The sequence below is a fragment of the Gobio gobio genome (assembly GCF_949357685.1).
Source record: "Gobio gobio genome assembly, chromosome: 1".
NCBI lineage: Eukaryota > Metazoa > Chordata > Actinopteri > Cypriniformes > Gobionidae > Gobio > Gobio gobio.
In genome coordinates, this window is record NC_137097.1 from 58,980,322 (window position 1) to 59,006,802 (window position 26,481).

Here is a 26,481-nt window from a genome sequence, read left to right on the forward strand (position 1 = left end):
TATTACATAAAATTGTTTGTATCTGCATACACATGTAGTTACTAGTTTTCTGGGATACTACCATCATAATTTAGACATTTATATATTACCGACTTGTGTGCTTTATGCCTTAATAGCAGCCCATTTGGAGTAGATAATCCTGGTTTGTTTTCATACAAACGTTTCGCAGAGGTCAATAACAGTCCGTTAAAAGGTAGCCTACAAGAGGCAAAAAAGAGAATAATATTGTTTTTATAAGCATTAACATGTTTATTTTACAAAAACTGACACCAGACTTTCGCAAATGGTGGTTGGTAGGCTACGTTCGTTTTCTAGAAATTTATATATTTTTACTATTTCGTACACGTCGCGCGTTCAAACGCATAAACGGACTGCTCTTGGCCGTTTATACATAGCCTACGAAGAATATAAATATGTTTGTAATCCGTTTGAATGAGACTATAGGGCACTTATTCCGCGAATGATCGGTCAAGTCCCCACCAAAAGGCTGGATTTTCGCCCAATATACTGCCTGCATGCACATTACGAGAGGCATTACCGTCGGTTTATCCTCAAACGTACTTTTCGAGAGTGATATTAAACGTTTTGGTGTCTGTTTGCAGCCTCACCACTCGCAGTTGAGAAGATTACTCTCTTTTTCCAATGATCTAGTTGAGATTAAAACTGCGTCATTATGACAGCACTGCTTATGTTCATCTCCATATAATTTTGGATTCAGTTCAGTAGTGATCCGCATCTATCAAGAATATTTTCTTCTGTTTTGTTTTTTTGTAGGTCGGCAGAATGCCGGATAAGGATACTGATTTGCCTAGGAATCTAGGGACATTATAGCCATTAAGACTGGCTCATTCGGATTTACCCGATCGGACTGTTTCTTTGATCAAGTTGGGTCATTGTGGATGATGGATGGCCGAGACTTCGGACCCCCCAGATCTGTTCACGTACCGCCGCCCCATCTCTCGGGGCTGCCCATGGAGTCGCACCGACTCGGCGCGGCAGCCGCGGCCGGCAGAATACCACCTTCTCCCGGTCATCTGGGCGCGGGGCACCCGGCGGCTCTACACACTGGAAAATTTCTCTCATCGGCCATGAACCTACATTCTCACCATAGTAAGTTCAGCTTTAATTGAACTCCTTTCGGGAAACAGCATTTTATTTTGTTTTAAAGTGAAGAACATAACCGTCGCTTTCTAACTTTTCTAGCGTCTTGTAAACAATTCGCGGTGCTGTTCATATCCTCGCATTTTTATATCGAGTAAGACTTTACAGAAAATGGGAAGGGATATATAATGTTTAATACTGTTAAACAATATTTAATGCATCCGTTTACGTTTATACGGACGGTATGTGCGCTAACACTTGTGTAAAATACGTATAATAATGAATATATTCTCAAAGCAATAGTCGCGTTCGGCTACAGATAAGCACATTCACATTAGCGTTCAGTTGTCGTTATGAACATTTATGCAAACAGTTGTTGTTTTTTTTAAAGCAGTGGACTAAATCACCCGCGTAATTCTTCTCTGTTCGCTCGCAAACAACATTAAAAAATACTAAAACCGTAAAGAGTAATGCGTTTTGGCACAACTTCATTTTCAGCCGTTTGAGTGAAGCACGAGTTGTGTTTTGGGTAAAAGACCTAATGTTTTAACTAGCGTCTATTGAAAATCGACAGTATAGATTTATGACTGAAATTGCACCATTTGTTTTCCATCACTCCCCCTCCCCTGGCTGGGGCAAACACTACAATTATTGCTCTTCCCGAGTGAACTATTGCCTTCTGTCACTCATTTAAAGCGCAGTGTCTGACCATTGTGTTTAGAAATGCTTTCTGAAGTCTACACTGCATATTAAAAGGAAATTATGTTTGCTGAGGTGCATTGTTTGTTCTGTAAGTGTTAAGATGACCTTATGCTGAGGCATATAGCTGTAGTAACATGTTCTATAGTCATATGTGATTTAGTCATAATATTTTGTTGTTGTTGTTGTTGTCTTTTATCAAGGGAAGCGTATCTTTATGTTGTGGTCAAGATGCCTTAAGACTAACAAATTATTTTTGAAGTAAAAAATGTCATGCCTAATGATCCTTCTCAGGAAAAAAATCCACTAATTTGTTCTGCGTATTGACATAATTTGAGGTGTTTTAATTGGATGGGGAGAAGAACACAGTGCTGTGATTTTCCCTTCAAGGATGCAAAAAAAGCTTTATTGTGAGCTATAGAGTTCAGAGAAGGAACTCGTGGTGATTATGTATTTCTGCAGGTCATAGATTTGAGTTTGTTACTGCCTCATTCAGTTATTGTAAAATGGTGGCTTCTGTCATGTGCACTAATTGAAATGAACGTGTTACAGCTTATATTGCTAAAATAATTCAGTAGCTATTGTTGTTGGTTATAGTTGTTAAAAATTCTAAATTGTAAGTCTTCATAAAACAAACGACTGCCGAAACCGAGTTAATGATGCCAAATAGAATAGCTGCCTTGTGTCCTGGGGCTGGACCCAATGCAAATTAGTTGTAACAAATGTAGAAGAAACCATCAAAGGCTATCACAAATGACAACAATGCTGGGATTGTGTGTTGAGAAGTCAGCGATGTTCCAGTTTTAAATAAAAAAAAGTGGAAAAGGTATCCTGTATCAATGATATTGTTAATCATTTTATATAGTGATTATGGAAGTTTCAGACTTCCTTTTCCTTTCCCCCCTTCAACTAGATGTAACACTTGCAAATGTCAAGAAAGGAGATTTCACTTTGTTTAGGGGTGTGAATATGTCAGCAGTTTACCATATTTCCCATCGAACTGAGAGCGCTTTTGCTTTTGTGTCCTCACCCTAACCTTCGACTACCATGACATTTTTACATCATGTTATTGGATGCATTGTACTGATAAGATTTTGGTAGTAAGTGTAATAAATTATATCACTGCATCTGACAGCACCTTACCCTTGGATGATTAACTTTCATAGATGATGGTTTTATTATTATTGCCTTGAGCTTTGAGTCATCTAGTTTTTTTTAATGAATTAAAAATTGCATTTTGTTGCTGTGTGTGTGTGTGTGTGTACACACTTTATCTTGCGATTTCTTGGGTACAAGAATCATTAGAAGCAAGACCTTCAAAGGGCACGTGGAGCTCTTTGCTCATGAGCCCAAATATGTGCTTTTTGATTTATTTATTTTTTGATCTTGCCAATATGGGTGCTAAAACTTTTTATGTGGCACCGCACTAACCTACCACATTACCACCTTAATTGTAATTCTGTATAAAAAAAATTAATTCTGACAACATTATATAAGATAATATATTTGACCATGACCATGTGGTCATCACACTGACATTCTCATTGAGACGTTTGTTTGTGTTTTATGACCTTTTCTTCTCATAAATAGTCTTGCATAGCTGTAATGAGTGGTGGATACATACATCATATGTTTATGGAATGACTCAGTTTCCTGGGAACTGCCTGAACATTCCATTCTTTCCAATAATAACCGTTGAATAGCCAAATTTCCTCTGTTTAAGAGAGAAACTGATTTCTTGTTCTGCCGACTATATGGAATATGTGTTTTTTTTTATGTGACTAGATGCATTAGTTACCAAACAGGAGAGATGGAAGAGTTAAGAGCAGCATGCTATAACTCAAATTTGTTCAATGTTCTGTACAGTGTGCAATCACGGGAAGTGAGGTTTTTAATTTCTTTTCAAGCACTTTATACACGGATATGTTGAAGTTGTAAAGGAAGGCTGCTTTTTTAACCCCAGTCTCAGTGCCAGGTTACGAGGGAGGGTGGCTTCTGGTTTGTTGGGTTTAAACCAAGTCACATGGTGAGGCTTGAGGGGCATGTGAGCGAAACTTCATGTGGAATATATGTAATTTGGGTATTGAATGTACATGGATTTGTAGATGTGGGGTGTGAAAGAAAGCAATCTCACTTTGTGCCATATGCATGTTTCCCAACAGATTTAGAAGTGTACTGGTTTTCATTACTTATTACTGCTCTGCTGTTTGATTATGTAAGTCTTTGTGCAGTTGTCCAGAAGAAAGGATAAAGCAGTTGTTCTGGAGCGGATAAAACCGTGTAAATGAGTATTTTAGTTTGTAATGTTATTTGTCTCTTACACAAGGAAAGTAGCTAAAGCGAAATTAAATGTAACTGCCGCTCTGTTTTTGGAAAGGGGTGGGTGGACCTTTTTGGAGTTTTTGCACCAGCTTGTGAAGCAAACATGTACAACATTGAACACCCATTCCAAAAAATTTCACGCATGAATCCAACTCAACAGATGGCTGTTATTCTTGGATTTCAAAGTGACAACATTCTGTCCCTTAACTTTAATGGTTTGCATTGCTGTGATGTGATGGAAAGCTTTTTACTCAAATGTAGTTGCAGAGCATTTCTATAGGAAATGCATTTTTCCCCCTCCACAGGGTTTATCAGTAATGTCTTAAACTGCAAGCATTGCAATCTGACAAGGGCTTTATATCATAATGTTAATAGAACTACAGTTACTTTCTTTCGCTTTTTTTAAAAGACGTATTTAAATGGGAAATGTTGTATTTAATGGCCATTTTTGTTCCTGAGCAGAAGCATGTTTTCCTTTTGAGTAATGGCTTTCTCATGTGTACAATTTAGATTCTTAGTACTTTTCACTGATTTGCTTCTTAACTTATTCAAATATAAATATATGATCAACTTGTATGTTTTGAACACCTCTTGATATTTACAGTGCTGCAATTTAAAACCAACCCGTAAACACGGCAGAAATGATATGAATCATCACCCAAAGGGCCGTGTTTTTGGGAGTAGGAAATGCCAGCGGATGTTGAGAGTTTAAAGTGATGGTTTGAGAAACATGAATCCTGGAGCGTTTTATAGGTATATAACCTGCCCATCTGCTGGTCTTCACACTGAAAGTAGCAAAGCATTATGCATAGCACTACATCCGAGTCCCCTTTATTTTATATATGATACGATTTATATGACAGCGTAATTAATGCAGTTGAAAGTGATTGCAAGGGCACGTCGAAACTAGGTGATTTACTCAACTTCATGATACTGTAGTTTAGGGACCGTAGCATTAACATGGTTTTTCTGGTAGGAGGATGAACGGAGCAACTTAAATTGTCATACTCAATTTCTGGCTAATGACTGACATGTTCTGAGATTGTTAAAGGGTATTAATCTACCTCGAGATTATCTGGCTTTCTAAACTTCAGAGAATGATTCACTAAGGTAATTTTGATGTGGTCGATGGGTTGTCTTGGAGTCGGTGGTTGTCTATTGTTCAGATTAAACAATCATCCATTACTCTTTTTTTTTTTTGGCTTCCTTGTCTTATATTAGTAATGCTAGCTTTAGAAATTGTAATAGTCTTACTAATAGGGGGATGTTAATGTTTGTTCGATGTGCTGAACATGAAATGTTATGCATGAAACGTGCCTTTCTGCTCGTTTAACAGGGTTCCTGTGAAACGTTGTATTACCGAAGCATCATGGGAAAATGCAAATCTTTGCTTGATATGCCCTTTGAAGTGCGCTGCCTTTTGGAATGTACGATTGATCGATTTTCATATGCCGCATCAGAGGATCCCAGAGTTGCAGCCCTGCTGGTGGTTTATGGGCTGTTTTTAATAGAGGACCCTGGTGTTTGGCCTTAAGATAGGAATGACTGCCTCCACATGGTTCACTCCCCTCTAGATTTTGGGGTTTGTTTTATTGATTCCATTTGAGCACCCTCTTTTTGCTAAAACCCCAAATGGCAGCTCAGTTTTCTGTGAAATGTTTCTATTTTTAAAGAGTTTCATGTTGTTACTCTAGCTTGCGGGTATCCAGAGCTGAGCATGAACGTTCCTGTTGTGTTACATTTGTTATTTCAGCCTTTTCTGTTTAATAAGCCATACATTATACCGTCGTTTTGATGACTTCTCCAGAAATGGCTGCGCTGCCTTAATCAGGAAGGGAACAAACCCTCATTTATACCCTGAAGGGTGCTTTTAGGGGGGAAAACCCACTTGTAAAAATGGCCTTTGCCATCCAGGTGTTATCCTTTCCCGCTCTCTTTGCTGAGGTTTCAAGGTTACAGGAACCTTCCTATAAAGTGCAGAGAGGGGGAAGGAGCCACACCAGTGATTTGTTGCTGTTTATTTAGCAATGGGATGTGGCTGGCGAGTGCGAATTAATGTGTGACCGTCCTCGCTGCTGTCTTCTTCTATCATGGCAGTGGAACTTACTCTGTGGCCTGCCTGCAGCGTGGGCCGGGAGCGGGCCGTAGTAGACAGTATGAGACCTGTCCCTCATTGTGATCTACTGTGACAGGCGAGGAGCTCGGCTGAAAGGGTGAATGGTAAAATGCAGGAGTCCAACCCCCTCTCGTCCTGAGTGGTATGGAAAGAGTGAAGGTACTGATGGAAAGAGAGCAAAGGGGGGAGGATGTGTGTAAACGTCCTGCAGCCTTGACTTTCCTCTGAATTAAACATAAAGTGTTTAGTGTCCTGCCGCGTAGACCCCATTTGCTCATCCTACATGGGTTATGCAGTGCGCACATTTGAAATAAAATGCCCTGGCTGTTAGACATGCTCACATGAACGTGTTTTATGAGGAGTGCTGAGGGTCTCACTGGAGGGTGTTTGCAGCTTTATTTTTCTGTTTTAAGTGTCTGGATGATTCTTTCTCCTCGTTATTTGAAGCTCTTCTCCCTGAGTGTTTGATCTTCAGTCTTGCTTCATAATGCTGGCCGAAAAAAGAAAGAAAACCCAGGGAAGTGCCAGGAACTAATGCAGAATTCCCTTTAGGGCGATCCTATTGTACAGCAAGAGTGGGAAATGGAACATCCTTGATTTAACATCTGCAAAAAGTGGCAGTGGGAAAAATGTTATTAAAATGTGATTTGACTGTAAGTGATTGAGAGGCTGATTAGATCACGTTTCTATGTTGCAGAACCTCGTGGCCTAGAAAAAGCTCACCTTGAGCTTTTCTGTTGTTGAAAATGGATCTCTTTGCCAAAGGACAAAGCTGAAATAGCTTGCTGATTTATGATTATTCATGCCACATATAGGTTTGCTTAAGGCCCGGGTATACTTCACTTACCGCGCCCGGACGCGTCACGCGCGCAGCCCTGTCCGCGCGTCTTTTAAAGTATACTACACAACGGATGCGCGCGGAGGATCGCGTTCGACACATGCGCAGTAAAAAAGTGTCTATGCTCTACCAGACATCGGAGGGCAGCACTGAGTCCTGTCATCAAAGGGACATTTGCTGGGCATGATCGGAGAAGAACTGTAGTGGATCCACCATTGCAACATAGTTTGGAAGAAACACTGAAGAATCAAAAATTCTCTCTTTTTTTTCTCAAGCGTGTTGTTTTTAAACCGGTCTTTGCACACTCTTCTTCGACGGCTGAACACTGTGCTCAATACTGTGTGTATTGCCACCTAGTGGACTCTTCTGTACTGCTGGCGCATGCGCTGTTGCACGCGGACCGTCCGCGCGGTCTCAAAATTTGGGCTGCGCGCGGACGGGGTGTGCGGCCGGCCGCGAGCCCTCCGAATGACGAAAATTACGTCATGCGGGCGGTGCACGAACGCGGACGGCCGAAGTATACCCGGGCCTTGACTCTTCGCATTTATAATTAGGACTATTTTAGTGCAGTTTATATTATATTGTAATATAATATTTTACTATTATTATGGTCATGGTTATATTATGTCAAATAAAATAAAAAACTTCTTTATTTTTTGTGCAGGTTTGATTTTCAAACCTTTGTCCTGGTGATTGCTTTGCTGGAAATTCTTTTATAATTTGGTATCTAAAATTGATTTTATAGGCTGATAATGACATTTTACAGTACATTGAGTCACTAGCAGTAATAATTAGTGTCCTCCTCTGAAGTTGCTAAGGCTGCATGTGCACACGTGTCTCAAGGATGGGCCAAAGGGCAGCGAGGGTGGTGTAGACTAGAGTAGAGACCGGCCTGCATGAGGATGGGGTAGTTTATATCGGGGGAAGGGCCACACAGGGTAGCAGTGACGTGACCTGACCTGGGATTAGGCCGTGCCTCTGAAAAGCTAACAAAGGATGTGAAATGAAAGCCAGCACTGCAGCCCTGCTCTTATATCACTTACTCCAGTTACAGTGCCTGGAACAAAGTGCTGAAGACGCTTGTACTATTTTAGCTTGCCCAGCTGTGGCAAAAAGTGACCAAATGCATACTGCTGCATTCATTTGAGTTTCATTTACTTGGTTTATTTGTTGCTTTGTGTTCCTTAAATGTGCAGTTTTGAGTAATTGAGTAATCTCGGTAAAGCAATCCGTTTATTAGTGTTATTTATTACAGTTACTAGGATTCTTATCAGTTTAAGAAGGGGAAAAAAAAGAAAATGCCATCTGAATTGGATCTAGTTAAACTAGAGCTTCCAGAATGTTTTCCTGTTACTTGCTGTAATTTGTATTTTATATTTTAAAATGTGATCATCTCATGTAGAAATGTGCTTTTTTCCCTTCTTTTTAATTTTTATTCACTATAATTAATAATAGTGCAATTCTTCACAGTACCCTTTGTTTTCCCTTCTGGCATGTGCCATCATGTGCTAATTTGTCTGAGGAAAGATGAAAGGGTCAGGTGAAATCACAGCTCCCTGTGTAATATCAGGAATGGTGGGATCTTGAATTTGGACACAGAACCTTATTTTCCATGTCACTGATGTGCAAGGTTGTTCTTGGGTAATGAAAAGGTGATGAGCGGCTTTTCTTCAGTGCAGATATTAATGTTAGAAGGGCACTGCGTCACATCGCACAGCTGTTTGAAGTAGATCTGATGAGTGTTGTCACATACTACAGAGCTGCCTCTCTGTGTGTGTGTGTGTGTTTCATGCTGTTTTTTTTCCATGTTTCATTGTGGGCATGCACACATTGTTCCTTGGCCACAAGGTCACGGCTCTGTTCGCGGGCATTACCTTAAAAAGCATTACCACTTTTGTAACGGCATTCTTTTTAAACTTTATAAAAAGCATTCTGTCTTGAAAGGAAGGATTGAATGCTGATGGTCATAAATGTGCTTGACCTTTCTATTGCTGGCTCATGTTTTTCCCTCTTCTGGTAACCAATCAGGTGTCGGGTGGAGCTCAAAGGTAAATCCTATGACAGCAATAGAACATACTTTTTTTTTTTTTTAAAGATTATTTACTGGGAGTCTTTGTACTTCTGCTTAAATAGTAAATAAAAGTACCTTTTGTCCTGAATTATGTTTACTTCCCATGTGCTTTATGACTTCATGTTATTCTGCTCAAACTAAAGGACAAACTCTGCATGCAGAACTAAACATTCACTATTGTATACAACAAAGGGCCATGTATAATCCTTGCCATTTTCTAGGATGAATTGCTGCCCAGACACATTGTTTAACACAGTTGTAGGCTTGGTAGTTGAATAGGCAGTGACGCCTAAACTTGACGTTTTGAACCTAGTTTTTTAGACACAGATTACCTCAGTATGTTGGGTTTACCACTATAGGCAGCAATTATTTTGTCACTCTTATCTAGTCAAAACATCTGAACAAAAATTTCAGTTTGAGCCCTGCAGTGCAGGTGAGATGCAGGAATTCAGTGTATTGTTTAAGATCCAGGTTGACTTGTTAGAACTGGTAAATTTTGACATATTTGTTTCTTTGCAGGTGATGCGTTGAGCTGAAATAGAATCCCAAATTACTCGTTTTCCATTGGGCCATGAAAATACGCCACACTTAATGGATAGGAATGCTTCCAAAAATAACATTCAAAACATCTTAAATGTATACTTTTCCAAGTGATTGTCGCTTTGCTCAACAAGGGTGCGGTTTAATTCTTAATAGTAGGCTAGTAGTAAAAGTTGAACAGCTGTTTTCCACCATAATCATTGGGCTACCAGTACCAGTAGGCTTAAAAGGAAACGGCATGTACACTTTCTTCCTTTTAATAACAAAACTAGCGAGCAGCTTGTTAGATCACTGCTTTGATTTTGTGCAGGTTTTTGCCCTTCTGTTATATATTTGGGTATCAAAGAAATAATTCCCTAGCCATGTTTTAAAAGGCTACACACTTGAGTGGAAGATGATATGGTGTAGTTTGTGTATGATCATGTAATTGCTATTAGTCAACAAAAAGATGTTTATATTTTGAGATAATGTTGCTATGTTAGACTGATCATTGCATGTTGTTGTACTTAATTACTTAGTTAATTTTTTTATACAGTTGTGTCTGCACATTAAAGTCAGCATAAAAAGGACCAACTTCCGTATTTTAAAGAATTTCTGAGTGAAAATGCTTATCAAACTATAAATAAAAGGTAGGGCAGGGCCTTTTAATAAATGGATCAATTTTGATTTTCTAATGACTAGAGGAGAAAAATAGTTTAAGGAAAAGTTATTTTAACGTAAATATGCACTTTGCCATTGAAATGTTTTTGTGTATACTCACAATGTTTTGCGTTATTTGATTCCGTCGTGGTTTTTGCTTTAAATGACACTAAATCCAGTTTCCCCTTTATGTGTGAATTGGTCTGCTGAGTGTGCTTTGTCTACAGCATTGTAATGTCTATCATAATGTCGTCTATTGTCGTGTGGGAGTGCTTTTTATGTTTTTCAGAGCAGGTGGTGGGCTTTGAAGGACCAGTTTAGAGTGGCTCTGAGTATTTTAATGGTCCCGTTTTCTTTGCCTCGGTTTAAGACCTTATTCTAATTAGTGTCTCTCTTTTCTCTAATTTACAACAGTTCTTTCTGAATTGTTTTTAAGGGTCTGGCTTTAATTATAAGGGGTGTTGGTTGGGGAATTGCGAAAGCTCTGCGCAAGGCCTGTTGGATTGCAGTTGAGTTGAGCAACGTGAGCAATTAGGAAATTCCTGTGTTCTATTCAGCTGGTCTTCTGACAGTGGCCATTTCGTTCGGAGGAGGATAATAGTTGAACTCTTCTGAAAAACTCTCATGTTAAGGAACTGAACTATTTCTGACCTACTGAACTCCTTGTGTTTTTCTTCATGCATCTTAGATGACGGCTGAGCGCTATAAACCTGAGTGATTGGAAACAATTAACGTGCCCTGCAAACTCTGGGTTCAGAGGGATTATATGGCACTGGGAAATGTTTGCAGATGGGAAATGAATATTTCAGAGATAATGTGAAACTGACTTTGTAAATTCCTGTTGAAACCTTCTTGGACGTACTTCTAGGTAAACGATCTTGCGGCACTGATCGGGGCAACAGTTTTATGGTTGCTGTTGTGTTGTGGTTTTCACACTGCGAGCGGAAACTGCACACAGGAATGATGCTGGCTTTGAGGTTTAGTTTTATTTATTTGACAGGAGCTGCTGCTGCTGCTTATGTTACAGGCTGTGGAGCAGACATAACTGTGATTCCTTTTGAGTGGAGCGTTCACCCTACAGAAACTTAAAGGCTACTTGTACTCAATTTGCAAGAATGTATACTGTGCCTGGCCAAAAGTCTGGACAAACTTGTGATTTCAGTCAATCCAGCCGCACCCAGCAGTGAAGTACACAGCCATAGACAAACATTGGCAGTAAAATGGACCGTACTAAACGGCTCTAGGATGTGATGGATGGGGTGGACAGCCAGATAGGGGATGGCAGATAGCAGACATACATAGTAACAGGACAGTTATGTCCTGTAACACATGTGAAATAGGTTGTTGATTTTTCTTCTGGAAAAAATAGTTTTTTGCAAAAATTGTAAAATACTACTACACTGTAAACCCCAATAAGTTTGCAGAAAAAAAAGTAATCAGTTGCCTCAATTTTTTAAGTTAAGAAGTTCAAAAAGTTTAAGCAGAACTGGCAGATTTTTATTTTGTACTATACATGTTAATTGCTCTTAACTTGACATATTTGAGTAACTCGTACATTTAACTTAAAATTATCATGTCATCTCAGCTTAAATATTCTTAGCAGCGGAACATACATAGCCAATTTAATAAATGCAAACTTGCTAATTGGTAACACTGCTTTGATTAGCATAGCAATTGATGAATGAGCAATATATAACATTGTTCTCAAACCAAGCTCATGCTCCACTCCTCACCAAGATGGAAACCCCATCAAAAAACATAACATTTACAGAAACTCGTCTAAAAAAATGAGTATAGCAAAACATTAAACACTCCCAAATCTCCCACTTAACATACATTTTTCAAAAATAAATAAAACCACTTAATTTTAGCATTTACTCTCCCTTTTGAGTGCCATTGCAATTTTCAAAGAATGCTGGGAAATAGAAATCCCAGCCCAGTTTCAGTTACATTTAAGTTTGTCTAAATTAAAAGAAATAAAGCAATTCTGATTACTTAAAATGTGTCAGTTTTGTGAGTTCTAAATGCTCATAAGTTTGAATTAATTTGCTTAATTTAATAGTAGGGTAGGTAATTTTCAGAGAGGCTAGCAATAGCGAGTTAGCTTTGAGCAGGGCGCAAACAAAAGCGTCATGAGACGAGAGACAGCGTTAAACTACCTTGTCTCATAGCACATAATGAACATGAACCACTTAAAGAGCACTGACCTGTATCACCTGACTGCTGCCCATTCATTTTGGCATTAATAGTGTTGGTTTTGAAACGCATAAATTCGAGTCATGAACCACTCCGAGTATTATGTCACAGATTTCCATCTCCAAATTACAGTAGTTATGTTGTGAATGCAGCTTAAGCTCGTTGTTTTGGTTCAGGAGGAACTGTAAAAGGTGGCTGCTGTTTCGATTGCATTGCTCGGTGACTGACGTCAGTCTTTTTCTGCATGGCATGAAACACACTGATGTAGGGCTGCAACTAATGATTAGTTTGATAACTGTTTAGTTGGCTGATTATTTTTTTTCGATTAATCGGATAAATGCCTTTTTCTCTGGCAAAACACACTATTCCCCATCCTGCCCAATGCTGTCCTTCAAACGAACGTCTGCTGAGTGCTATGAAAACATGCAAAGTGAATATACTATACAAAAATTAACTATGGTTTTACAACAAATAAAACAAACAAAATATAATAATAATAATAAAACGGGGTTATTGTAGTTATTCCATGGTAACCAAATTAATCATAGTTTTGCTTCAATCCATAGTTAAAGGGGCTATATGCGTTTTTCTGAAATTTAAACTCGCGACTGACACCTGTGGCCAAAAAACAGAACTGCTCTTATTTTCTGCTCGCTCTCGCAGCGGTGGTGACGTCACATCCGCAGACAGCGCGGGAAAAAACGACCCGCCAGAAAATAGGAAAAATAGGATACAGGCTTATAGGTGCACCCACTGTGAGTGGACAAGGTGTCAGTATGCTCATCAGGAGATGTTTGAGACATAAATGGTAAAATAAAAAGGCTATTGTTACGTTTATTTTGGGGAAAAAGTTGCATATAGCCCCTTTAAACTATGGTATTTGTGTGGTTATACTAATACACCATACAATACACCAAAAAACATGGTTTTACTATCTAATAGAACCATGGTTAATTTTCGTACGTGTATATCTGTGCTATACATTGTGCAAAATAAGTTACTACGCAAGAGAAATGTTCTGCAGGAACACACACACATTCAATATGGACGTTCTGTCTGTTTGACACGCATGCGTGCGCCCGCCACACTGGCCCTCATTCAGTGAAGTTTGAAGCTTTAAAGTCCCAGTGAACCGGAAGTTGCAACTGATTTTATTTCAGTGCTATGACTTATTTCCAAGTGAAACTGAATATTGAATAGAGGGCAGGGTTTTACTTCAGAGCTCCTCCTCTCCATGTCTCTCTAACCGCAGACTAACGGTTGGAGGGGAGTGGCCATTCCAGAACGCCATTCCAGATCCGGAAATTACTTTTCAGATTTTGATTAAAGATTACCACGGCAAAAAATTTTTTCTGTGTATTAACTTGCACGGGTTAATTGCTCACCCTAAGACCTGTAATGTGTGCTAGCAAAGTAAATATGATCGATTTTGATTTCATGAGGACTTTAATGTCATAGTGACGTGCTTTCATGCAAAATGGAAATACTTGCGTGAATTAGTTACATTTACAGATAAGGATATAACCACTGTTCTCTATATATAGATCAGTGGATATAACCTGTAAAATGAACGTTTTGTGCTGTCAAAGGGCATGACTAGGGCTGTGCAATTAATCGAATTTCGATTTCGATTTTGCCTCCCAACGATCACCAAAATAGTACAATCGAGAAAAAACGATTATTTTGCCTTGCGTTCTGAATGAAACGCGCACGCGCACATCCGCCCCTCCCGAACCCACAAATCTCTCTCAGGTCGTGAGTCTCGTGTGCATATCATCCGCTGGAATTTAAAAACTCGGCGCGAGTAAAGATGGCAGAAGGAGGGCAGTTACAGCAGCGTTTGGTGAGCAAAAAAGGCAAAACCAACTCCGTTGTCTGGGAACAGTTTGGCTTCGAGGAATCAGACGACGAGCAGAAACATGCTAAGATTTGCTACATGGTAGTGGCTGCAACGCAAGGGAACACCACGAATTTGTTTAACCACTTGAAAATTAAACAGAGTGACCTATGACAATCTAATAAAGAAACAAAAACTGACGAGAGCAGGGGAGCCGTGTAAACGTCCTTTTTTTCCTTCATATTTTTCAAATAATTCTCTCTTTGAAAACTTTGTTCAATGCATGCGAGATTGCGAGTGCTGCCATATTTTCGAATATGACCAGTCGTTTTCACCGTCATCACCCGGGTTTAGTGCTTTAGGGTTTAGGTTTAGAATGAGAAGCCGCGCGCGCTGTGAGAAAATGTGTCTCTGTGCGTTCATCCGAGAGCGCGCACACGTCTCTCAGCGCGCAAATATTGAGTTCTCTTTCAAGTCTTGCTCTTAAACGGACAAACTCACACAAAACGTATGTCAACATGTCCATCTTGATGAGTATCTTAGCAGACATAGTCTTTATATGCCTTAAGTGAACTTTATACAGTCGATAAAGAAGACGCGAGGTCTTAAAGGGGCAGTAGCCTTTACTGCTGTCTGTTTAATGTCAAACAAAAAAAGACAAGGACATCACTCACCGCTCTTGATTGAATAGCTTTTGTAAGTTTAATAGGATTAATCTTTAATTTATGCACTCAAATATGCAATGTTATTTTACATTTGATACATTTCTGTACCTGAAAACTAATGTTTGACGTACATGAAAAGCATAGCCGAACCATATTGTTGATCTTATTTATTTGTGGTTATCATTTTTACGTGAATACTTTTATACTTTGATTCGAATATATGTTATATTATTTATTTTAATAGTTCAAAAACTACAACAGATGTTACAATTTCAATTGAATTGTTGAAAGGTGTATTTTTAATAAATACAACACATTCCCAAAGTCATGTGAAATAATCATGTTACATAATCGTGATTTCAATATTGACTAAAATAATCGTGATTATGATTTTTTCCATAATCGAGCAGCCCTATGACATGCAATGATTATATACACACAAACAGACACACATTTAGACCACTGAACTTCGTGATGGCTATCAGGATATGAAGAGACTTTAAGCCAGCATAACAAAAAATGTTTCTGGAACAAATCACCTATCCTGCTTTTAAGTTTGCCCTACTCACACCAATTAATTAATTTGTGCATTAGGGTTTACGATGTATGTTGAATTTGTTGATGTTGCACTGTCAGAATATTCTGATTATTTTTTTTATTTAAAAAATTGTTAATGGAACTAGAACCGGAATCGTTAGGAATAATTATTTTATATAATTTTATTCCCATAATTTAATAATTTTATTCCCATCCAGACAAAGAGACTTTTTAGGATGCCACCTCTTTTTAAATTGTCAAGTTCATCACATTTCAGTAACAGTTGATACATGTGCTCCCATGCATAGAAAGGAAAGGCAAAGATTTATTAGACTTTTTGTGCTTTTTGAAAGAGTTCAGGCAAGGCCCTTTTCTGTTTTAATGTTGATATGGGAATTGAATAACTTTATTGACCTGCACAAAGCATTGAAATGAACACCTTAGGCATACAGCTGAATGCCAGCTACCATGACTGCCCCATATTATTGCCTGGCATTAATGTTATTGAGCTGAATGAAAACAAATCCCATTCCTGCATCTAGTGCAAAACTTTAGCCAATAATGTATTGTGATTTTATTAATATATAATGCATATTTGTGTAACATTTGGAGAATATATTTAACTTGTATTTATATTTAAATTTATATTTTTTATGCCTATCTTGTGATTTTATTTATTTGTTGTTGTTGTTTTTTTTGGTCAAGTTCCATTAATTTATAGTTATTTCTATAACTGTGCTTGGTGTTATTGGTCAGTACATTTTGTCATTATATCCAAATCTGTTATATATATTTAATAGTCTACTAAGCATCTGTTTGTGTTAGTTTTCATACTTGATATTATCCTTTTTCTATTGGATCAATAATAAATTGTGCCTGCAATTTCTTATGTGAAATTAAATTTGTGAGACAATGTATATAGCCTGATGCATTTTGTTAATATTCAACTATAGTGCAAACCATCAGTTACATTTAGTATTCAGCTTATTTTTGGACATGAATGAATTGTTCCAAAACAATCAAATCTGATTGAATCATGACCCATTTTCAGATTTCCCTAACTCCGTATGAACTCTTGTTATTTTAAATAAGATCTTTGATGAGCAAGTACCTCCATACTTTTGAAAATCCTCAAAGGAGTGTTGGTGTAGTGGTTAAAGTGTAACCCTTAAGGTTCTTCATTCAAACCACATAAGGAGTGAACTGTAAACTGGACAGTTGCTGAGTTACCCAGTAACCATTGCACCCTCGAAGAGAGGATGACCCTGTAGTACGGCTCTTTGCTTTGGATTACAATGTCTCCTAAATAACCCCTCTCTCATTCGTTGCATTATTGGACTGGACTCAAATGGGTAAAAAAAAAAACACGAGGACTTGTCACGTGACCCCTACCATAGTCCAGATCTTCTGTTCAAATAAATGAAGCAGTGCCCTTGCTGTGTGTTTGAAGAAAAGGCTTAAGAGTCTGAAATGCACCCCTGGCCTGCCCAGTAGACCCAGTGTCACAAGCCCTGTGGTGTGCAGTCCTGCATTTAGAAGAACTTTTCTGTAATAATATACATTCTTTTCTTTCTGTTTGTCTTGCATACTGCACTATAACCTTCCAAATTTCCCAAGTGGGTCTCCTCCGCCTCCTCTGCTATCTCCTCTCCTCCATTTGCACCCCATCCAGAGGTCTAATCTTTCCTGTGGTTAATGTTTAGATGCAGTCCAAAGGGTTCACATCTGCTGTTAGCGATGCGCAATACAATGGCCCAACGGTTCATCAGCGGAGCAAGACTGCTTCCCTCCTAGGTTAATCGCATGCTAACCTCTACTACAAAAGGCTCATGTTGCCGTTGATGCCTTGTTGTTCCTCCTCCTCTTGTCATGCTAATGCACTATTTACACATGCAAAAAATGGACCCATTGTGCCAAGGTGTCTGCGGCACAGGAGGAAGTGCTGTGTATGTGTATCTGTGAAAGTGTGTCTGAGTCCATCTCTGGTTTGAGTAATAAGTGTGAAGTGCCCCTCCCACGCTGGATTGAGGAAAGGCATGTGGGAACGGAGAGCGGTTGTATCGGAGGAATTGGGGGAAGGGCTCATTAATTTCCACAGCCATTCATTTATACGTCATGCTTGAATGGTGTGGCGTATGGGTTTAATTTGTTGATTTAAAGGGATTTTAAGGGCAAAATTTTAATTGTCATTTACTCGCCCTCATGCAAACCAATCTTCAAAACATGAATTAAAATATTTTAATGAAACCTCAGAGGTTTCTGTCCCTCTGTTATAAGTCAAGGTAACAACTTAAAAGAGCTAAAAAAAAGTCTGGTGAAGAGATACAATTGTTTTCTATGACGAACAGATTTAATTGATGCTATTCTTGTCTGTTTTGTGTTTTGAAGGATATGGATATGGAGTAAATGATAGCTTTCATTTTTGGGTGAACTATCCCTTTAAATGCAAGCAGTATTCCTCCTACCGGGGGGAACTTCAACAATTCCCGTGGAATTTTAGTGACCCTTCCAGAGTGGTTATGGACTTGAACAGCATTTGTAAACATTTCTGCCGATTTCAGTGGGGAAACCGCATATGCTATTGCTGTTGTTTTTATCTATTCGACTTTAAAAGCTCCAGGGAGGCAGCGGACCGAATACCATACGTGTCTCTGCGTCATCCCTCGCTCCGATGTCAAAGCTGGCAAATAGAAAACACGCTTTTATTTAGACATTCCCCCTTTTGAAGCCGCACATCTGGTGGCTATTGTAATGACGGTTAACATAACATTTAGGATGAGTAATAATTATTCATGACATTTGTTTACAAGCAAAAGCAATTCATGTTTGTGGTCTTTCTGTGCCTCTCGGTAAACATTCTTCTTTTGAAGGGAATTAAAAGGCTGTCCGGCAGTGGGAGCAGGTTTGTGACCGCGGTTCCTGAATTTCAAAAGAAAACTGCAGTTCTTCACAGACTAATCATTCCACTTTTTCCAAGGCTATTCTCCTGAGTGGAATGTCATCATAACAAATGACAGCGCTTACGGTCTTTTTATGGCGTCATTTTATTCTGTCACTTCATAAGCAAACATTTGATCATCTCTTTTGCAGGTGATGCCTTCCCAGGTGCCTCGAGCCCATTCCTTAGCGGATACGTTAGCGCCTCCAGCGCTCACGGGCCGTCGGATCCGGCCTTCCGAACTCCCAACCCAGCCAGCCTGCAAATGGCCCAGCTCTGGGCCTCTCACCCTCATGAAGGTAAGAATCACTGCATTTTGTACATTTTTGTGCCGCAAAAGGAGGGAAGTAATTTCAAAGCATGTCACCGCTTAGAACCAAGAGGGACCTGCATTTGCGCACGGCAGCTTGAACGTATTGGGTTTAACGATTAGGTTTGTTGGCAGATCAGTGAACTCAGACAATACAAAGGCTGTTGTCAGAGGTCTGGGTGACAGGCAGGGCCGGGTGGACGGGCTAATGGAAAAAACACACCCTCTGTGATGCAACCCACAGGGACTTTTAGCCAGCTTTATATTTTAAGTTAATGGAAATTGACTTGGTTTTGGGAGTACGAGCATATGGTGTGGACTGTGCTTAAGCAGATAAAGATGCAGTATTGTTTTTGATAAGTGGGCGTGTGGCTGGTTAAGGCTGTCGGCCGGTGATGTGTAATATGCAGTCATGTCTGATGCCTGCGATGGATTACACGTACTCTCTCTCTTTTGAAGTCAATGAACTCGATTTGTGTGAATGGTGTGCAACGACTGTAAAAAAGACAATATAAAATCAATTTCGTCCCTGCAGTCCTAATGTAGAATAGGCCACATCTGACAGCCACTCTGCTGCAACGTAATTGTAACCAATTCCTTTCTTGAAATAGCTGGTATCGGTCAATAGTCAATATCCAAGAGCTTAAGACAGATATTAGTGCTGCTGTCCTTTTGTATAACAGTACAATGTATATTATATTGTACTGCTGTCTTTAGATGTAGAGTGTTATGTAACTAGGATTTCTAGCAGCTTATAAGGTCTCAAATTTAAAATTTAAATCTTAAGAAATGTATTCCTGTGAAGCTGAATTTTCTGCAGTCACATGATCAGAAATCATTCTAATAAATCCTTAAGAAATCAGTCTAATATCCTCATTTGCTGCTCAAGAAACATTTCTTATTATCAATGCATTTGTGGAAACTGTTATGCAGTGTTTTTTATGATACTTTGATAAATGGAAAGTTCAAAAGAACCGCATTTATTGGAAATGTATATCTGTTGTAAGCCATAGAAGCTGGAATGGTGTTAAAAAGGAAATGAAAAAAACATGCGTTTGTAACATAATGTCTTTACTATCACAATTGAATGTATCCTTGCTAAATAAAATTATTAATTTCTTAAAACGACAATAGTGGTGTACATTTTTAAAGCATTAAATTTAGGTTTATAAATAGCAATAAAATTGGAACTATACAATACATTTATACTGCAACTCTGTGGCATATGAAAATGTTTTTTTTTTTTTTTAAAGATTAATTTTAACTAGAGGTCGACCGATTCATCGGTTTTGCCGATTAATCGGCACCGATAGTTGATTGGTGGAACAATTGGTTATCGGCAAAAATCCTCACCGATAGTTTTCCCGCGTTGCGTCCGTTGCTGGAGCGGCTGAGACGTGTGCGCTGTCATTACACAGTACAAGAGCTCTGAGATGGGTCTGTTGGCATGATATAGCATGAGAGCGGCCTCTAGAGGCGAAAAAACAACCCCTCACGTGTGTTGTTTACATAACCATGTGAGGCTGCGCGCTGAACGGAGAGCACACGCTGCACAGAGAGCGCTGACACTTCTGATGTTTAAAACACGCCAGCGAAACGGTATGAATACAGAACTCTACAGTACTTGCCAAATCATTATAAAGTAATTAATTTCTTGACTAGATGCTGCATTAACAGGTAAAGAACAGCAGTGTGTATGTTTGTCGACTAGGCTGAGAGGACGCTAAGATTAGCAGTGCCTCAAGCAGTTATAACAATGCGATAAAAACACGCACATCCGACCCAAATGTTGCACATATAAAATTAGTGATGTGAGAATGCAAACTGTATCATCATTCTGCCGACAGAAACATAAACAAAGCAGAAGCGCATTCGTTTTTTTTATTAGATAATTGCCTTCTAAAAAAGCAGACTGTTTGGATTTGTATGAAATGGTGACACTACAATAAGATTCCATTTGTAACATTGACTAGGGTTAATAAATGCTGTGGAAGTATTTTTAATCGTTAGTATGTTAATTTCAACATTAAATTGTTTGAATTTGTATCTGTTAACCTTGGTTAATGCACTATGAACTAACATGAATGATCAAGGTACAGTTGTATTGCTCATATTAATACATGCTGTAAAAATGTATGCATGTATATAGTTCATGTTAATACAGGGACTTGCATAGTGTTACCTATGAAATGTACATGCATGTTTCTAGATTATAGGTAAAGAAACAAATTTGACCTGTAATATTTTAATGTTAAAATTATTTTCTGAAAAATTTGTTAGAACTTCTCATTTTAATATTCATATTTATATGTTTTTAATTTAGCACATTTTCAAAGTTCAGCATTGTTTTTTTTATTTTTTATCCAGTATCCATTTTAAAAACTATGGGTCGATTAATCGGTTATCGGCAAGTGTGGTCCAACCTAGCTATCGGGATCGGTAAAATCCACTATCGGTCGACCTCTAATTTTAACTGATGCTTCTAAGGCTATCACAAATCATTCTTGCAGTTTTAATAAAACTTAATCTATACCTATAGTTTCCATCCATGTAAATATCTTAAAAACAAAATTTTATCTTAAACAATATCTTAAATTCATAAATAATAAAGCAGCATGGTAGTTTAGGCATGCCATCTTACAGACTGAATGAATAAATCAACTTTTATTTATTCTTTCATCCACCACAAGCAGTTTTATGCACATTTGGGAATTTATTCGTATCTCTCTTCTATCCAGAATTTTCTGAAATTCACATATGTGGATGACAACCTGGCATATATTAGCTAGCTACATAACTTTAGTGTCGACCGAGTAATAATTCAACAGTGCCAATAACGGTTACATCAGCTGGCTTGAAAGTCAGTGGGCCACCAAGCCATGCTTGCTGAGCCCCGAAGAGTTTTGAGATTCTATAATTTTGCCCTGCAGTTGCATTACACATTTCTTCATATTTTCTCCTCCTCATCTTGGTGTATAAAGTCAAGTCCTTATCTGTGCTGTAACTTCAAACTTGCATGTTCAAACAAGATGATTCATTCGGCACTGAAGCCGTTCCAGCCCCTGCCATTTTGAGAAGATAGAGATTTTAGCTTTCAAAATGGTTCACATGTATGCCAAACAATCGAAAGAAAAGCAACGCTAGCTCTGTAAAAGGGCGTGGGCGGATTATTAACAAGGTTTGTTGAAGGGCCTTGTACCCATAGGCCTTTGTTTCAAGTCCCTGCAGAGAAAGTACAGATGAATTGTCTAAAACCTTGGCACAGATCATAGCAAGCCTGCCTCGCTCTGCCTCCGTAGAAATGCGATGAATAGCTGACATTGAAGTGTACTCTGTCTCTGCAGCCTGTGAAAATATTTGAACATGCCTGTTTATTCTGAAGGGTGCACCTGGCTCTTATTAACTGAAGGAAGTCGAAGTAGCAGCTGTGGAATTCGTGTATTTTTACACTAAATGTGTGAAACAATCAGGCACGCCGCACTCGCCCCACTGTAGATTACAAATACTCCATAATCAGAGGGAAAAGCCACTTCCATGCTGTTGGATTTATCTTTTGAAGTTCAGTTAATAAACATGAATTGCAGCGAACTGTGAAATGTTACAGTTTGTTTGACATGGGGTTTGTATACGCGCTGGGTCTTTGCGCGATAAACCCTTGAGCAGCGGTTAACTTTAAAATACACAATCTCTGCGTACACATTAATGAGATTTTTGTGAGGACGAGACGTTCCACAACAAGGGTTCCTTGTGTGGATCGGGGCGAGCGCAGATGACAGTTTGAACCTCTCCTCTGTTTATATTAGGCAAGAATCAGAGAAACATATCCCTGGAATGTGTCCTCCCTGGTCTTAATTCACGGGCTGCTGTAGCTTCGCAGCTGCAATGTTTAGTTTTTTTTTGTGTGTGTGTCCAAGCATGTTTCTGTGTCTGTTATCCACTTTTGGATTGCAGGAGACGATGTTGGCTGCAGGGCGGCGCTCTGTGATTGATAGAGTGTCCATGCCTGCTGCTCCTGTCACATGTTGGGCTCCGCGCAGAAAGGAATGCCCCTCTTTGACTATGATGATGGATTTGCTGGTGCAGGTAGCACTTTGATGTTCTGCTGCGCTTCCTGTGGCGTCCCTGGGGTCCAGATGACGGTTTTGAATACTGATGTGTTTGTGAAATTGGAGCTATATAATAAAGATAATGAAAAGAGGGAGAGTGGAGGCAGATGCACGTTGACAGAAATTCTGGTAGGTGCCTCTTTCTGGTGCACATAAATAGGTTTGTTGAAATTGGTGCAACTTCTTCTGACCTCTGTGTCTAAATACAGGTCTTGAACCACATCCTTTCCTTCCAAGCCTTTTCTCTGACTTTTATATAGTCCGAACCTCAGGGAAGTGTTTTTCTTTTTGATGTCAGCAAGGGTGTCGTAGCATCTTTGCTTTTGAATGTTAATGGCCTGCTTTTTTGACTGTTCCTTTCTGAGCTAAATTCCCCTCTCCACACGTAGCCCATTTACAAGTAACCTTCCACTGTCCTTCGTCATAGATCCCTAAAGAATGAGCTAGGTTAAATGGTTCCTGTGCTCCAGAAACACACGCACATCTTTCCTCTTTACAGTCACACAAAACCGTTATTTTATTTGAAGTATTTTTTAGGAGGTTCTCTTATTTACATTCATCCCACAGCTATGGAAAACCTGGAAATATTAGGGGACTGACTGGAAACCTCATGGAAATGTAGTAATCGTAGATTCATGCATGTAAAAAAAAATATATATAAATGAAAAAAACGTATCATTGTTATTAGTTTGCACAACTTTTAAATTGATTGATATTGGCTTGATTATTGCCGTTTTGAACGGTTTGGGTAGAGTGAAAACTTGCATGAAAGCCTGTTGTAAACATTGTGTTTGTCTTAATGTTTTTTAGAGACGACAAACTGACAGTTAAAATGGTTATATTCCAGTAATTAAAAAACTTCAGACCTTGCATACAAATGGATATTCTGTCCAGCAACCCATTTAAAATGATTCCCGGATATACAAATCCTTCCCAGTAATCATGAACGAATGGAAAGAGCACCGAGAATTCATTGGTCAACATGTGTGGGAACCCTTTATATAGCTTCCTGGTTTGTCAGGAAGTTTCTCTGCATTAGGCACGTTGTGGTGCAGAACTGCAGGAAATGGCAATCAAAACGAATTAGTCTGCAGATATCATGTAGGTTGAGACTTTCACACTAGAGAAACCAAGATTAACTGAGATTAGATGTGCTGTACATTTAGGGCACTCCTGCCTCCACCGCACCCCTCACGTGGCATGCCGAAGAACACAGAAATATATGTGGCATTGCAGTTCTAGCCCTGTTGCTAAGAGTAGGACGCCTTCAATCATCTCTCGGTATGGTGTGGGAATGCAATCAGCAGCATAGCACTACCCGGTCACCTGAGATGTACTAAATAAAGTGACAGCCTTTGAACCACCACTCTTCTTACTTGTAGTGCCATAAAGAAACACGCTGTGCACTTTAAAACAAGCTTGTATTTTTAGACGTTTTATTTTTGGACTGTCGATAACACTTAATGTTCTCATGTTACTGTTATCACTAATTACGAAGACTTTGCTTTGACTGCAAGGCTGTGATTGTAGATAAGTGTTGAGTAACCCTGGTGTTTTATGTGCAATGTTTTGTCTCCGACTCCCAATTAAAACAAAAAATGAATGCAGTCTTTCCATGTGAATGTTGCTTACTTAGACCGATAGACAGAAGAATGTCTCTGGTACAATGCATACATAAACATCTCAACCACTGGCATTTTGGCAAACACGTGACTTGGATAATATTACCACACTAGCTTTGTGGGCTGACTCAGTCCTTTATTTAGCATACTGTTGACACTACTTGTTTTAGGCAGCACTGTCTGGTCTGTCAACCATTCAATGGCATATGAGATCCACATAGAGGCTGAAGACACTGTTTCGTTTTAAGGTTCTAAGACTGTATTCATGTGCCCTCAATAAACCTCGCTTTAGAGCTCTGTTGTCGACCTTTGACCTGCCCATATCTGCTATCGCTCTCTAAATATTCATTGCTTCGGAAAACTGACCATTCTGGGCCCGTGCAAGTCAATACATAATGGTTGATGTGACCTGATTTAAATGGCATTGCCGGTAAGAACTAATCCATTACACCTAACACCTAAGACACTCCTGCTGTTGTTCATAAACTGAGCTTGTCAATAACCTCACTCAGAGGAGAACGGTCCGTTCAAATTTGAACGCCAAGAATGAAGTGTTTGCTATGCATGGACAGCTGTGTTGTAAATATTCTCCCTTTAATCTGTTTATTTGGACATTAGTCCTAACCCTCTGCTTTCTGGTCTTCTTCAGTTGCAGTAATTTGTTGTGAAATCATAAAAAAGTGCTCCAGCAGCTATGTGCCCCTGTAGCTAGGCCAATATAATGGCTGCTTGACCTTTCTCCAGCAAAGCCTCTCTTGATTGTGTTGCAATTTTGCCAAAGGGATGGGAGAAGTGCACATTCTGGCTTCATTTCGTACCATTCATTTTCTAGCAGAAGCAGCTCTCGTCTCATTTCAGCAGCTAGCATTTAGCGCAAACACGTTTACTTTGCGCTCTTTGATTCAGTGCATACTCATTTCTTCAGGGTTGTTCGTATGAGTCATTCCAGCACCACCTGACCTCTTGCCAAACCGCCAAGCCTGCATGATGCAGCCGCTAGTGTTCAGAATAATTGCGTGCTTTAAGAATCTGCCATCCGAAAACAAACATTTCATTTGCCTGACTGTCCTCATGCAGAGTCGTTCTCAGATCAGCTTGCACCGCGGGCCAGGGCGGTACAGACCTGACAAGCCGCTCCGTGAAAGCAGCAACAGGTCTTGTATGCGCCTTTTGGATCTTGCTTGTTTTGAATGCAAGCATGCCCCACCCACAATCAAAGTCTCACAATGAAGGTTCTGAATGAAGGATGTGATCCACCCCATTTGATTGTATCTTTTACAACTAGGAATGATGAATGCACTTACATGTTCCCATACTCCAGAGGATAATGCTCTAAATATTTGGTCCTCCCCTTTGAATGTCAAGCATTTCTATCTTTAGAGGGCTGTTTGTTCTTAGCTCTGACAACCCTTTTGTCTTTCATTAAAGCTTATTTTTTTAAAGGAGGGATAACGTTATTTGTCAGCACTATTTGTGTGTGCCTTTGTGCTTTTTTGTTTATGGCTGTTTGTAGTGTTTGAGGTTATGAATGTGCATTTGTGTATCTTTGCCCTTGGTGAAATCTTGGATGGAATTCATGACTTTGCATGTGTGAATGGCCGCTCCCCGGTTACCAGATGTCAGATGTGAGAAATATTCCTCTCCCTTTGCTTTGGGTGTTGGTAATAAGTCAATTTTATGTCTGGATCGAGGTGAGCTGTTGCTCTGGCTATGAAGCAGATTCAGGAACTGATAAGATGATAAATCGTCAAATCCATGTGTTTGTAAATGTGCATAATTTGGCTATGAATAATGACTTGGAAAGATTTTTGTTCAGCTGGAGAAAAATCTTGTGGACCGATGTACAGTCAATGTGCCACTGTCATAAACTGTTTTCAAAGGTTATTGTACTATCATTTCTTCTGCCTGATGATAGCCAGATACAGATGCTGCATTAATTACTGG

At 39.2% G+C, this 26,481-nt stretch overlaps 1 protein-coding gene across 5 annotated transcripts in view; it reads left to right on the plus strand.

Moving 5' to 3' along the window:
* tnrc18 (trinucleotide repeat containing 18) overlaps positions 1 to 26,481 on the plus strand; it is a 62,870-nt gene that overhangs the window by 759 nt on the left and 35,630 nt on the right. For all 5 annotated transcript variants that reach the window (XM_079823962.1, XM_079823964.1, XM_079823965.1 and 2 more), the window contains exons 2-3: positions 775 to 1,110; positions 18,652 to 18,798. In XM_079823962.1, the coding sequence (XP_079680088.1) occupies positions 900 to 1,110; positions 18,652 to 18,798 (358 nt within the window). In that variant the 5' untranslated portion in view covers positions 775 to 899. The remainder of the gene's footprint in view (positions 1 to 774; positions 1,111 to 18,651; positions 18,799 to 26,481) is intronic.